The 15,319-nt window shown below is 41.9% G+C and overlaps 1 protein-coding gene and 1 pseudogene across 3 annotated transcripts in view; one reads left to right on the forward strand and one right to left on the reverse strand.

Moving 5' to 3' along the window:
- The window catches only part of LOC121951505 (dihydropyridine-sensitive L-type skeletal muscle calcium channel subunit alpha-1-like), a 240,275-nt gene that overhangs the window by 116,276 nt on the left and 108,680 nt on the right, over positions 1–15,319 (forward strand). For all 3 annotated transcript variants that reach the window (XM_088082423.1, XM_088082426.1, XM_088082429.1), the window contains exons 15-17: positions 241–343; positions 445–514; positions 610–742. In XM_088082423.1, the coding sequence (XP_087938549.1) occupies positions 241–343; positions 445–514; positions 610–742 (306 nt within the window). The remainder of the gene's footprint in view (positions 1–240; positions 344–444; positions 515–609; positions 743–15,319) is intronic.
- LOC148190108 (uncharacterized) lies at positions 789–4,005 on the reverse strand (annotated as a pseudogene).

Raw genomic sequence — 15,319 nt, forward strand, 5'->3', positions numbered from 1 at the left:
TTACTGTGGGTCTGAATTTAAAAGCCCAACTAGGGACAAAAGATGAAAATTAGCAATAGCTATAAACTTTCTGTGAAATACATCAACCTCATACTCTGTATTAGAACTATGTTGTTTTGTATCTACCCTATCAAGGTAACGCATTTAAATTAAAGTCAAGGTTTAAAGAACTGCAATTTGTTTTCACAACACAAACAAACAACACTTCTGTTGATATTCTGTATTCTATATGATGTATAGGGCCAACATGCCTGGCAAGATGTCAGAAGAGAAAGCAAATCTGGCAAAGAAGTTGGCTGAGCAAAGAGCCAAAGGTGTAGAGGGCATCCCTACAACTGCCAAGGTGAGACATCCAAAGACTTCATCAACCATGTAAATTCAACAATATAACAGCTTTTTCTTTCTCTTTACTACCTTTAAACTACTTGATTTTAAAATTTGCAGCTCAAAATTGACGAGTTTGAGTCCAATGTCAATGAGATCAAAGACCCTTTTCCTCCAGCAGACTTTCCTGGTAAATCCCAATGCCCCTATTAGGTATTGTTAATCATACTTCCCGAATCTCAGAGGGAAGGTCTCTACTAATTATTTACTCTTTCTGTTGGCTAGGTGATGATGAGGAGGAAGATCCTGAGATCCCAGAAAGCCCTAGACCTCGTCCAATGGCAGATCTGCAGTTAAAGGAGGAAGCAGTGCCAATGCCAGAGGCCAGCTCGTTTTTTATCTTTGGACCTCAGAACAAGTATGATACTGGTTGGGGTTGATAGTGATGAAGACATAGTGGTATTCAGGATTGGAGTTATGTGTTATCATTTTGGATGATTTAGCTGGTCCTACCAGCACATGATGGTCACTCTTGCTGGTTTGTCTGTTGAACTTCCTGTAAAGTTGAAACCAAATCCATGCCTTTGAGTATGGAGAACTAACAGTGTCATGAGGAGGAAGAATGAAAAACGAAGGGCATAAATCAGTTATGTCTTCTGTCATGTGGTATGCATAAAGATAAATGATGGGAGACATATCAAAACTCACAAGTCAAAGTGAATTACACCGAAAAATGCAAGGTATTAACATTAAAAGTCTTACAAATCAGAGAGATAGATAGAGAACATAACTGACCACAGTGCATTCCTTAAGGCCAGCCCATATACAATACTGCACCACTTTGCTATAATTTAACCAAGTATTTTATAGTCTGTTACACACACACACACACACACATATAAATATATATATGTGTGTGTGTGTGTATGTATAAAGCCTTAAAATAAATACAGTCAATATCAGACTGGAGTTATTGAGTTTAAAGTTAAACTCTATATCCATAGAAGTGATTAGCTTTGCCCCGTGATTTAATTTAATTCCAATAAAAAAACCTAAATAAGGGATCAGCTGGCTGGAAAAAGTTCACCTGGAAGGTTTCTGTCTAATGACCATCGATGATAACAACCTCCTGCCGTATTGTTTGTCATTTTCTGTAGATATCACAATATAACCCTTGTTTTCTGTTTGAAAATATAAATGTGGAAAGATAGCAAGTACTTGCCCATCTTTGAAGGGTTATGTCTCTAGTTGAGCATACAGCTGATAGGCAGCCTTCAATATTTGTCTACATGATGTAACAGAGGTGTATCATTAACAAAGTCAGTGTGGACAGAAAGATACTCACGTGTTGTTAGGACACAGACTAAAATTCATATGAGACACAAATATCCCACGTAGTATGTGCAGAGCACCTGCCACACAATGGCAAAGGACATGCACAACCAGGACACTGTTCTAAGTTTTCCACTTGAGGATAGACAAATTATCTCAGCAATACAATTTTGAAGTATTCCAAAAGTAATCCATATCTATAGAATCTGTTAGTTTAACATGATCTGATGGAAAATGTTACAAATTACATTTTAAGGCATGTATTCAGTAAGCTGTAGTGGAATTACATTTTTTTTAAAATAATCCTACCGTGATAATTCATAATGAAACTGAGGATACTAGTGGAATAAATATGGGTTTTTTTCATCAATCAGGAAAAAAAAGCAAGAAATGATTAGTTTATTCAATGTCAAGTTATATTTACTACTGACATTTAAATTACATAATACTACCATGACACTATCAGAGGACAGATGCCCTAAAATTAGTGTGAACGCCCCCTGGCTCTGCCACAGCCTTTGCCAGTCCATCTAGGATGCATTTAAGATGAGCCATCCCAATTTCTTCCCTCTCACTCTCCATCACTGACTTTGGACCTTACACCACATCCCCTATTTCATTTAGTTTGGTTTGGTTGCATTATCTTTGCAACCACATGTGGCAAGGCAGGTAGGGTTAAATTTGATTTTGACTGAAATTGGAACTGATTTCGTTATTTGAACAACATATAGATTTGTGGGCGAAACATCATGTTATTATTTTAATTCAATTCATATGCTTCTTGTTGAATTCAATTTTTTGTATCTAGTCTAGTCAAAGTGTAGTTTACATTAGTCAAACAATTTAAAACATCATAATTTAACCTTGTTGTATGAACTACTATAGGTCTTGCCTGTTATGATTATGTCAGTCTTTTTGAATTAACTCATATAGGATTTGTCTGTTATGCTAAAGTAAATCTTGTTGGTTCAATTAGTGTTGTGTTCACTAATATTAATTAATTCAATTAACAAAACATACAAAAAAAAAAAAAATACGACAAAGTGCCAGTACATTTTATATTTGATTTAACAATTTAACAGTGTTAAAGGAGTGCAATGATGGACCAATGGACTGAAAACCTGGTGCCTTCATCATTCATATTTGGAGTGAATGTTAAACACTGTACCGACAAAATAATAATAATACATTTTATTTGTGGGCGCCTTTCAGAGCACTCAAGGATACCTTACAGGAACACAACGTAAAAACTACAAAAAAGTTACAAAGAACAAAAGTGAAATGAGGCAATTAACAGCTAAATTACAGCAATTAAAATATAACAGTGTAAATTAGAGTGAGTGAGCGTTGCTGAAGAGGTGAGTTTTGAGCCTGGATTTAAATATAGAGAGGGTGTAAATGGCGCGGATGTCAGGTGGGAGAGAGTTCCAAAGGATGGGAGCAGAGCGACTGAAGGCTCTAGCCCTCATGGAGGACAAAAGGGCAGGAGGGATGGAGATGAGGTTGGCAGAGGAGGAGCGCAGTGATCGGGAGGGAGTGTATGGTTGTAGGAGGTCGGTCAGGTATAGAGGAGTGATGTTGTGAAGGGCTTTGAAAGTCAGGAGGAGGATATTGTAGAAAGCACTGGTAGACCAGGAGCCAGTGGAGTTGTCCGAGGATGGGTGTGATGTGTCCAGAAGAGGGGGTTCTGGTAAGAATACAAGCAGTAGTGTTCTGGACCAATTGAAGTTTATGGATGTTTTTTTGAGCCAGGCCAAACTGAAGGGAATTGCAGTAGTCTAACCGGGAAGTAACTAGTGCATGAATGAGGGTGGCAGTACTTTGGGGAGTTAGTGAAGGGCGGAGTCGATTAATATTGCGCAGGTGGAAATAGGCAGACCGGGTGACATTGGCGATATGAGCAGAGTAGGAGAGGGTAGTTGTCTGGGTGTCATCAATGATGACACCCAGACAAGGTAGTAAATGATGAAGAGAGTGGGCTAAGGACTGAGCCCTGGGGAACACCAGAGTTGACGGGGAGGAATAGGATGAGTGATTGTGGAGCTGGACGAATTGAGAGTGGGTGGAAATGAATGAGTTGAACCAGGTGTACACTGTACTGGAGACACCATTTGAAGTTAAACGATTAATGAGTATGGGGTGTGATATGGTATCAAATGCAACAGTTACGTCTAGGAGGATGAGAATTGTCAGGAGTCCAGCATCAGCAGCTATCAGAAGATCATTGGTGATTTTGGTGAGGGCAGTCTCTGTGCTGTGCAAAGGGCGGAAACCAGACCGGAACTGTTTGTACAGGTTATTGTTTTGGAGATGATTGTGGACCTGAGCTGCAACTGACTTTTCCAGAATTTTTCAGAGAAATGGTAAGTTTGAAATGGAACGAAATTTGTTGAAGTTAGAGGGATCAAGACCGGGCTTTTTGAGAACAGGAGTAATGATGGCTGTTTTTAAGAGCAGAAGGGACCAAACCTGAGGAAAAGGGACAAGTGAATAATGTTGATAATGAGGCTACATATGGATGAGGCGTAACAGATGTGGCCTTTAGAGTGCATGGGAAAATTGATATATTTCTTTAAACCAAAACTGTCCAGCAGTGAATAAAAATCATTTGTAAGAGAGTTGCTTGAATTGTCCATGTGTATGTTAAAATCACCCAGCGGAATGATGTTGGGAGACATGGGACACATAGTGGCAAGAAAAGCAGAAAAATCATTTAGAAACTCTGGGTTGCGTTTCGGTGGTCGATAAATTGTAGATAAAATGGTGGGAATAGCACCTGAGATATTACGTGTGATGGATTCAAATGAGCCAAAAGTTGTAGTGGAGACAGAGGAAACCTTGAATGCAGAGTTGTGGAGAACATCGATGCCTCTGCCCCGCCCACCAGCGTGAGGCTGACAGGTGTAAACAAAATCAGCTGGGACTGTCTGGTTGAGATCGGCGAAATCATTCGGTTGCCTCCATGTCTCCGTCAGGCAAAATCAAGCTTGTTATCTTTTATGAGATCACAGACCAGAGATCCCTTGTTGGTTAATGACTGGATGTTAAGCAGGCCCAGAGAGATGGTGCCAGGATCCGCTCCAATAGCATTAGCCACAGGTAGAACAGTCAACGCACTGCGGCTAGCAGTGGCACATCCCCCTGGAGTTCGCGGTGAACGGCGACGGATGGACAAGAAGGACCTGATTGAGCTTCCCCAATCAACGCACAAACTGCGCCTGGAACCACAGTTGATGTATTTCCTGCGAGGGAGAAGGGCGATGTCCAGGTGGTTGCGAAGCACGGAGGGAAGCTCAACGGGACGGTTATGGCGGAGTAACAAAAGTTCGGCAGCTGTGTACTGTAGCAAAAATAACATGGACTGAGGCACAGACAGAAGCGTGATCCACAGCAGGGGAATCCAAGCAAGCCAGGTATTGACCCTCATACTAACAGCAGGTAAGTGAGTGGTAGCACCAACAGCACAGCGAGCAGAAGGAATTCTCAAATGATGTTTAAAAATAAGTGTGTACATCTACTTCAGCGACAATCAACCGTGTAGTAATAATAATAATAATAATAATAATAATAATAATAATAATAAATTGATTTTATAAAGCGCTTTTCATCAAATTCAAAGATGCTTTACAAACAAACACCACATGAACAGGTGAAATGGTTGATGGAGGTTAATGGAGGTTAAATGCGTGTTGAAAGAGGTAGATTTTTAACAGCTTTTTAAATGCTAGAGGTGAGTCAGAGGCACAGATCTGTGGGTGGAGAGAGTTCCAGAGGGTGGGCGTGGCTATAGCGAAGGCCCTGTCCCCCAAGGTACGGTGCTTGGATTTAGCGGTGGGAGTGAGGAGGTTGGAGTCAGAGGATCAGAGATGGCAGGAGGAGCGGTAGTGCTGCAGAAGGTCAGTGAGGTATGGAGTGGCCAGGTTATTGAGGGATTTGTAGGTGATGAGCAGGATCTTGAATTGGATGCACTGTTGTATGGGGAGCCAGTGGAGCTGTTGGAGGACAGGGGTGATGTGGTCTCTGGAGCGGGTGTGAGTGAGTAACCGGGCAGCTGAGTTCTGTACATATTGGAGTTTTTGAAGGTGAGTGGAGGGAAGACCATAAAGGAGGCTATTGCAATAATCATGTCTGGAGGAAATAAAGGCATGGATTTCAGCGGCAGATTTTGAAAGGGGTCGTACAAAGGCGGGCGATGTTGTGGAGGTGGAAGAAGGCTGTTTTGGTGATTTGATGAATGTGGGGTTGGAAGGAGAGGGTGGGGTCAAAAATGAATCTAAGGTTTCTGATCTGTGGGGAGAGGGTGAGTGTGTGACCATCAATGGAGAGCGTGTAAACTCAGTATAGATGTGTGTTCAAAGACACTGGTACATCTGATCAAGCAACACGGGAATATAATAGGTAGTAGACTTTTTAACCGCTGAGACAATGATTCTCAGTCCATACAGCAAACTTAACAGTCCTTTTGAACATCTGTATGACGTCTAATTTTGAACTTTCAAAGTGAACCAAAAATATCTGCATGGCATGCAGAGATACTGTATGGGCAAATACTAGCATTCTTTTAGTATTCATCAAGCTTATTTACTTCAGAAGCTTGTGCTTTAGAAACCTTGGATGACAACCTCTGTCCATCAAGATTCAGAAGAATCTTCTGAAGGACTTCAAAAGTTGGCCATTTTATACTTAAGGCTAATCTTCCACCCGTAACAGCCACTGAAGGATCCCTGCTGCCACAGACAAGGATGCTTTTTCAAAAGAGCTTTGGCAGCATCATTTAGATCGTTGTCTGTTGGATAGGCTTTCAACTTAATAATTTCCTCAGACAGTCATTCCAAAATGTGAGATTCCAGTTTTAGTGAGTGGCTTAAGTAGGTTCATTGGTCTTTTCCAGTTGCAGTTCATCCTCATAGCTGAAAGGGGGGTCTATGAAGACACTTGGCCAGACCCAGTGCCTTGTAGATGGCGATGAACCAGAAGATAAAGTAGGCTCTGTATCATCCGTGTCATCAAAGGAGATTGATGAGTAATCAGTGAAGCTTCGGACTGCTTGGGGCTGAAGTGTCCCTGCATCATCGCTTGAAGAATTTTGCAAGCAGACCACCTGCCTCCAAGTTGCTTTGTCATGTATTTCGGAGATCACAGACAAGTTTTTGAACTTGTTGCCAAATTCCTTGCATTTTCATCTCAGGAGATATTTTTCCTCTAATTTCCTTTAAGTTTTCTAACTGATGGAGATCCATCAGGGCAACAGAGAAATTATATCCCTAACATGTTATACTCCAATGCCCCAGCTCGTTGGACAGAATGTACTTCATCATTCGCCTCGTTGCATCATCTACACTTGTGCCCCCTATATATGCCACCATGGCAACCTAGGGATGAGGGCCAAAAGGAGAAAGAAGAAGAAAGGCTTACATTAACTGCTGAATCAATAAGCTTCAAAGATTTAAAAATTCAGCAGCAAAGTTAACTAAACATTTGAAGTAACACAGGTTCTGACGTTAAGGTTATTTCCTGCTTGCCCTGCCAGGCAAATACTTCGCAAATCTACTTGCCCCATGTAAATTCTTACTTGCCCTGCCATTACAAGATCAGGATTTTTGGGGGCCGATCACTGATTAGTGAGTTCAAAGTAAACAGATAACCAATGACGATCCAATCACTTGAGGGAGAAATATGTCTACTTAAATAACTTCTTTATTTACTGTTATGTCCTGTTTACTGAATATCAACAAAAGTAAAAGTGTACAGTAAAACTCTTTCTGTGCTGCCAATTAGATTCAATTACGATTATTGAAGTCTCAGTTTGATTACCAACTGCTTATTAATGATTATCGATTCGATTTTAGATTATTGCTGATTACTGATTTGCCATTAAAGTAACAGTATCCAAAATACACCACAAACTTAGGCTTGCACCATTAAAAACAGTCAGCTGCTGAATTACTTAACTTCTCTTTTATTTAGTTAGTTAATTAGTTACCTCAATTATCTTTTTAATTAGGCTCATTTATTTTTGTTTTAGATGAAGACTAGAGAAAAAAAAGACAATGTCCAGACTTGCAAAAAATTCTTTTGGAGTTTTTTGCCTGCAGAGCAAAGCCTCAGCTTTGGAACTTAAAAAATTACCGCAGTAAAATCATCATTTGTAAACATTAGTCACACATTATCTGTCCTAAAGCTAAAGCTGGCGTGACGCTATGGATGGAGAGAAAATAGCCAAGGGGACGGAGATGGAAACATTTTATAATAGCCTACAACGCATCTGCTCTATGAAGGAGTTTTTCTCTTGGTTGCTGCAAGTAGAAAAAAAAACTCTCACCCTCCCAGGGTGAGTGCTATGTTCAGAATTCTTAAAAGCAACTCAATAAACAGTAAATAAGTGAATGTCCACACAGAATTTAGAATTTTAAGTTCAAACCTTTTAGTGAATCTTTTCAAGCAAGTAATGAGCAGTTACAGAGCTCTGGATCAGAAATGCCTCTCCCTAGCCAACAACATCAGCTAGTCAGCCTGCATTGTGACAACCTGTCTTTCCCTGATCCAGTATTTTATACTATTTACAATGAGGAAATGTGAATGAAGGTAGAGTCATCTTCTGGTTGGTTCCCCTCATTATCTGGCTCCCCTTTCAGCATGGCATCATCTTAGGATTGGTCAACTTCAAGGACAATCCCTTATTAGAAATTGTTTTTCTCTTCTAGGTGTCCTGTTGAACAAAATTATAGACACCACACATCCATTCCCTTTTGACTCCCATCCATTCCACACATCTCCTCCTCTTATCTCCATATTTCAAGCTCTCTTCACGTCATGCTCCCACTCTCACTCTCACAACTGACCCCCAAGGTTAGACTATCATCCAGGACACTGATTTATGCAGCAATATATCTTGTCTCTTATAAGGAGTGAACATGAACACTGAATCATATACTTACTCCAACATCTACAAGAGAACAAACTAAATTAAAAATCACGGAGTAATTAGAACAGCAAATCAACCTCATTGAGGCAAAGTGATCCGTTGTTTACGTTTGGCTATGTCTCACTATGCAAGGTGTAGGTGCGTGTAGTTCCCCATGATGCTGCTCTGACCTCCGGAGACGGAGCGGAGAGGTGTCATGGGCTATTTGATGCGTCAGTTGGAGCTGAGCGGCCATGGAGACGAATGAAAAGGAGGTGAGTGTGTGTGCCGACAATGTGCAACTGTTCTCATGTTTAGAACTCCTTCAAGGACAGAAACAGGAAAGGAAATACAAGAACGGGGGAAAAAAGAAAAAAAGAATCTGATTCGGCGCTTGCCTGATCAGGAATGTCCACGCAGGTTCTGCTTGCCTAAAGACTTTTCTTACTTGCCCCAGGCAGTCAGGCAACTGTTAATGTCGGACCCTGCTGTAGCCTTTATGTAATTTACTGTAATGTGATAAATGTTTTTATTTTGTAGGCTAATGAAAATCAATTTGGAAAAACAAAACTTTAAAAAAGACAAACAAACAAAAAAACTTACAACAGCAGACATTAGACTGCGGTCCCCCAGTTTCTCCTCGAGAGCCTCAATATCTGCTTGAGTTTGCAGCGGGAAGACCACGTCATCAGGAACCTCAGTCATTGATGCATCTTGCTTCTTCAGCAGTACATTTAGCATCTTACCATGAACTTTCTGGGTCTCCTTAATTTCTTCAACAATTGTAAGAAGTTTAGAGAACATGGCTTCACAACTGGGGCTTCCAACCCTCTGGGCAGTGGAGCTGGTGCCACGTTGGGCAGTGGGGCTGGTGACCTGCTGGGCAGTCGAGCTGGTGCCTCGCTGGGCAATGGGGCTGGTGACCTGCTGGGCAGTGGAGCTGGTGCCTCGCTGGGCAGTGGGGCTGGTGATCCGGCTGGTCATTTTCTTTGCTGCTAGCCCAAGGAGATTTTTTGGGGGAGTTGGTGGAATTTCCTCCTCTGAATCAGAATGCTCACTTGATTCGAGTTGCTTGCTCTGACTCCGGAGGGTTCCCCTTACCCTAGATAGGTTAAAATGAGGATATATGAGGTAAACCATACCTACTGCCTCTATATTATGGAAATGACCTGTATTCTCCCACAAACACCAACTTTCTCTTTATCAAGCCATCTTCGGTGTCTGTCAGGTCTGATGTATACTCAGCCTGATGTAGCTTCACCCTGGCCTCTGCATAAGTGGCTGTAAAATACAATGACACAAAATAAAAGGAGTGAAACAGATATTAAAAAAGAACTAGATCATAGGAATTTAAAATAGTTGTCGTGTATCACAAAATTCACAATTTGGATGACATCACAGTTTTGAGTCACAATTCAGTTCATTTTTCTGATCAGCAAATGAGGAAAAAAGGATACATTAGAGTTGACTCGTAGCTGGACTTGCATTTGTCTTTCCTAGACAAATGCAAGTCTAGCTGCCTATGATTCAATTTGCCCAGAGAGAATATGACTTGGATAAATGAGAATATCCATAGACAGTTATTACGGTACTATGGTAAATAAAATATGATTATTTGAAAATTCATTAGAAGTCACGAGTAATAGCCAATCAACACAGATATACATGCACATACAGATGTCTAATCTGCGGAGCGATGGTGTGGTTGCAGGTATCCAACCAAACAGGAGAACACCCACAACTATCATGTGTGAGAACTGAAATCAACTGAATTGAATGAATTGAGTTTGGTGTGATCCTGCTTGTTTGGAATGACAATCTGCAGCTACACCAGCCCATGACAAATTAGCTCAGGGAAACCTATAGAGAAAAATTAACATGAGAAAAAGAATAAGTTGGGGACAAAGGCTTTAAATTAAGTAAAGCAAATAGAGCAGTAGTAAATGAGGAAAATTTAAGTTATCTGCATTTCCCAGCACACGCACATTACACAGGATCCAATTTTTCAGCTGGTGGTGTGCCCTCTTTCACAGCCTTGGTCACATTTAGTAATCCGGCTGGTGGCCACCAGCATAGTTTTCCATCAGTGCCCTTGAACCACTCCGATAGAATGATGTCCACCTGCTTGCAGCCATCATGATCAGTTTCGTCGACAAACTCCACCACACTGAATGAGGCCATCCTGCAATCATTTTATGTGCTGTGTAGCTGAGGCAAAGCCACAAACATTTTCTTAAGAGGCAATAATAGCAGTGGTTTTGTGAAGTCTGTTACTGGAGCACTGGCAAGCTGACCAGACAGTTTTGATTGTAAACAAACTCCAAGATGAAGAAAAAATGTGCCCCTGTCTCAAAAAGTTCATACACTATATGTGTTTCTGCACAGGAATGCACAATATTCCTCACAACTGCAACTCTTCCCCCTAGTTCAAAACAATTGGAATCACTGGAGTTGGTGATTATTGTGTCTTTGACTTTATACATCTAATATTGAACACCCTGATGCATGGAAAAATCGGTTGGCAGTGGCCCAGATGCATGGGGCTGTTTCAGTTCAACACCTTCGGCACATCTTTTGACATGTGAGGAAATAATTGCCTTTCGTAGACACGTCTGACAATTTGTTGCAGAGGACCTTGTGGTCTTCTCACCATTTTTTTCAACTGTCCCAAATAGTTCTCAGAAGGGAAACATGAAACTGAATCTAGAGGGCCATATTTTTCAGCATCATCTGCTAAATGTATAAGACTGTGTGTATTGTTAACCAGAAATTTCGTCCCATATATCTTAGCAAAGTCAGTAACAAATAATCTTAACAATTTTCTAGCATAACCACAGAACTCTTCACACAGAGGAGACAGAGGTATTCTCATAGCACATGACAAAACCAGGAAGTTTCTGTATTGTTGATTGGGCAATCTTTCAAAAAGCACAACTGGCCCTGTATATAATAAGAACTGTCAAAATTCTGTCTTTCCACTGGCTGTACTCAAACAATGATCTTGGCTTTCTGGAAAAGCTCCGGGGTAAGCTTTGTCTACGCAGTTTCAAGCGATCAGAGAAAGGGCAGAAGATGGAATCCGACACTGCCATGGCCCCTTGAACCACAGACCAATCAATTTGCGCACAATGCCCAGGCAAACTAAATGCATGTAGTCCAGAGGAAATGCAGAAACCATACCAATGCCTAGCCCTTGGAGAGGGGATTTAGAGTGATGGTGGTCTTCATCAGACATTTGTTCAAACTGAGTGTCTGTCCTCAGGCTGGAATCCATCTCTGGAAACACAACTCTACTGTCAACATAAATGCCATACTGTGTGCAACGCTCACAAGAACTATAGCCACCATGACCTTTGATACATTTGAAAAAAGCTCTTGCTGGAGTGTCACAGATAAAAGCATCAGGAAGTGCAACATTGTAGTGTTTCCCATTTAACATTACACCAGTTGTTGTGATGGCTTTTAAATCTTCAATAAAATCATGCATGTAGTCATTCACAGACTCAGGTTTACAGGGACCCGCATATACACCTATGATAAACACTTTTGTTTTTGGTAGTTCAACTATTTGACCTAAAATAGGCCACAGCTGCACATTAGAGCTTCTTGAAAATGTCAGCCCATCAACATTCACACGAATAGTCAATTTGTCTGTTGTCAGTTCATGCTCATTTGTCATTTTCAGTTCTGACAGTATTGCACTTGCAAGCCCAAAGTGGTAGTAACTTCCCTGTCCCATCTCTTTGACCTCACAGTCTTTCACTGTACCAAGGAGAGTTCTGGGATCCTTGGGTACATCCAGACCTAGCTCCAAGAGTATTGCCAGTAACTCTGACAGGGCAGAATGAGACACCTGACGGTTAGCTGCCCATTCGGCTAGTTTAATCTTCGCATCAGAGTGAGCTTCCTCGTCAGTAAAATCACAGGCAGGATCTTCTTCACAGTCACTATACACATACAAGTCATCAACATCACTGTCAACGTCCAACTGCAGATTTACAGTCTCATCAATACTGTTCTCCATATATTCCTCAACCTGCACATCCGGATCAATTGCCTGCATTTCTTGGTCCACCGCCTGCACTTCTTGATCCACTGGCTGCACTGCTTGGTCCACAGCCTGGTCTGCATGGTCTACACCCTGGTCTGCATGGTCCACTGCCTGGTCTGCCTGGTCCAGAGCCTCCATGGCAAGGGTCATTAAATGTTGCTGCACCCTACTTTTGATTCTCCTCCTCCTTGTCCTTGAATTGCCATGGAAGCAGGGGTGAAAGTAGTTTTAAATGCTTGCTGGTACTATTACCAAAACCTTCATCTCTCTCTCACGTCATGCATTTTAAAATAGCAAAGTCAAAACATGAACAAATAAAAACAATTCAATATTTTACTGTAGGTTACCTGTAGGCCCATGGAGTAGGCAGTAATTAAAAACACTTGACAATATGGTAAACTATTTCTTTTAATTGAAACATTGATAAACATCCAGAATACAAGTCTCTAAGAACAGATCATGAGGTCACGAGCAAAAACTCAAAGTGGAACTACCCCTCATCAGAACACATCACCTAAAAGATTTTCCACAGAGGCCTAAAGTAGTTATCCTCCTCTGAGTGGCGGTGAGCCATGCCACTTGTTGTGTGAGCTGCTCTTCTTCCTTTGCCCAGCCAGGTCTTCACATAAGGCATTGGGTCCCACTGCATGCATGGTGGTCCAACTGAGCTGACAAAGAGGAGGTTTGCAGCATTCTTTGCTGTCAGTTTGCTCCTGTACTCAGTGATGATGTTGTTCATTGTACTGAACCCCCACTCACAGTCTGCATTACTTGCTGACAATGTGTCCACTGCCATAAGCAACTTCCTTATCTTGTTAGGAATGCTTCTTCCTCCACTGGCCTGGTACTCAATGAAGCCAAGGTGTGCCTCTTGTTCATTCAGATGTAGGACATGGCACAAAGCCCTCACCTCATCTTCTCCATATCGAGGATTGTCATGGTCCCACTTGTCAGGGTTAAGGACTGCCATTTGATTTAGAAGCCTGTTGTAAGTCTCTTTTCTGTTAGCTGTGACACTGGCCTGTGCTTTGCTGGCTGTGGTTGTGAAGAGTCTGTCGTTCATACTCTCTGCAACTGCTTGACTAAACTGTGCAGAGTCAATGATGGGAGACTTGCCAACTCTTAACTGTTCTCCCTTAAATTTCATCTCTTCCTCTGCTTGGCTAGCTTCAACTGCATGTTGCCCTGGGTATGAACTGAGACTTTCAATGCGTTTGACATACATCGTCATCATCTCATGGGCCTTTGGGAGTGTGGTCTTCCTGTTCTGAAGAAACTCTGACAAGTTCTTCAGTTCAGTCAGGACATCTGCCATCAGTGCAAGACTTTTCAGGAAGTTTACAGAGCACAGCTTTGACAGCAGACCTTTGAATTTAGCCCTCTCTCTGCTGTCCCTTGTCTCATCCTCTGATGCCTCACGGAAATGTTGTGCCAGTGCTGGGTAAGAGTGCCAAACTGCAGTGACTGCCCTGTATGAAGAACACTCTGAACACTCTGAACACTCTTCCAATTCTTCTGAGTTGGATGTGTAAGTTGTGAGCACATTCACTTAGCTCTCGCATGTTTTTTGGTGACTGGCTATACAATGAATATAGGCTGTCAAGGAAGGCCTGGAAGTCTTTTGCTCCCCCTGTTGCCTCCAGTGCCTGGTCCACAGCCAGCTCCAGTCTGTGATTAAGGCAGTGCCACAGTACAATGCCTGGAAAGTCATTCTGGAGCAGCTTCCCAACACCTGACTTCACTCCCAGCATCACACTGGCCCCATCACTGCAAAATTCTATCAAAACTTCCTGCAGTAATTCAGTGGTGAAGCCACTCTTGAACAAGCAGTTCATAAGCTGTTCTTTGATGTGAGCAGCAGACAGGCTATCCAGCTCAATAAGGTCCAGTGGAAAAGCAATGGGCTCCATCCCTCCATCAACACTCGCTTTCAAAAACACAATTAATGTTGACTTGTGCCCCACAGTGGTTGACTCATCAGCTAGTACTGTGATTTTACTCCTATTTTCTATAATCTTCCCCAGGAGTTCCTTCTTCATCTGTGATGACACATGATCAATTATATCAACACAGACAGTTTTGCTGTGCAAAACACGACCTAAATCAGCAGAATTAGCTTGCTGCAGTTCAATCAGACTCTCAAAGTCAGTGAATGGCTTGTTGTTTTTGGCCACATAATATGCTGTCCTGAATACCCTGGCAGTGGACTCAAATGCAGACTCCTGACTGGTGGCGTTCATGTTCAGGAGAATGTCTTTCTTTGTTGTCTGAAGAATCTTAATTGCTTTATTGTGTGCTTGGGCGTTTCGGTGCTCATGAATTTTTTTGCGCAATGATAAAAGCTGGACATCTCTTGAGTTACCAAATGGGGTTATCTTTCCCTCAGCCCACTGACTGGCAATATTGACACCACGGGATGCCATGAGACCTAGATTTTTAACATCGTGGCATGGAGTGCATCCCAGTTTCCCATGTTGGGCATACAACCATTCATTTTTGCTTTTGAGCTGTCCATATTGATCCTTTGTCCAAATGGAAGGATAAGCAGGAGGCGTAGCATCATCATCACCTGTGCTTTTTTTCTGGTGGTCCTGCAGCTGCTTCTTTTCCCTGACATGGTGCCTCCTCACTCTGACTCTCAGCCTGCTCAAAATCTTCATCACTGGGCTTTTTTTGTGATTTTCTGTGGTAACCCATCTTCAGTGTCC

This window comes from Plectropomus leopardus, chromosome 2, assembly GCF_026936395.1.
Source record: "Plectropomus leopardus strain MGB_pleo_1.0 chromosome 2, ASM2693639v1, whole genome shotgun sequence".
NCBI classification, from domain to species: domain Eukaryota; kingdom Metazoa; phylum Chordata; class Actinopteri; order Perciformes; family Serranidae; genus Plectropomus; species Plectropomus leopardus.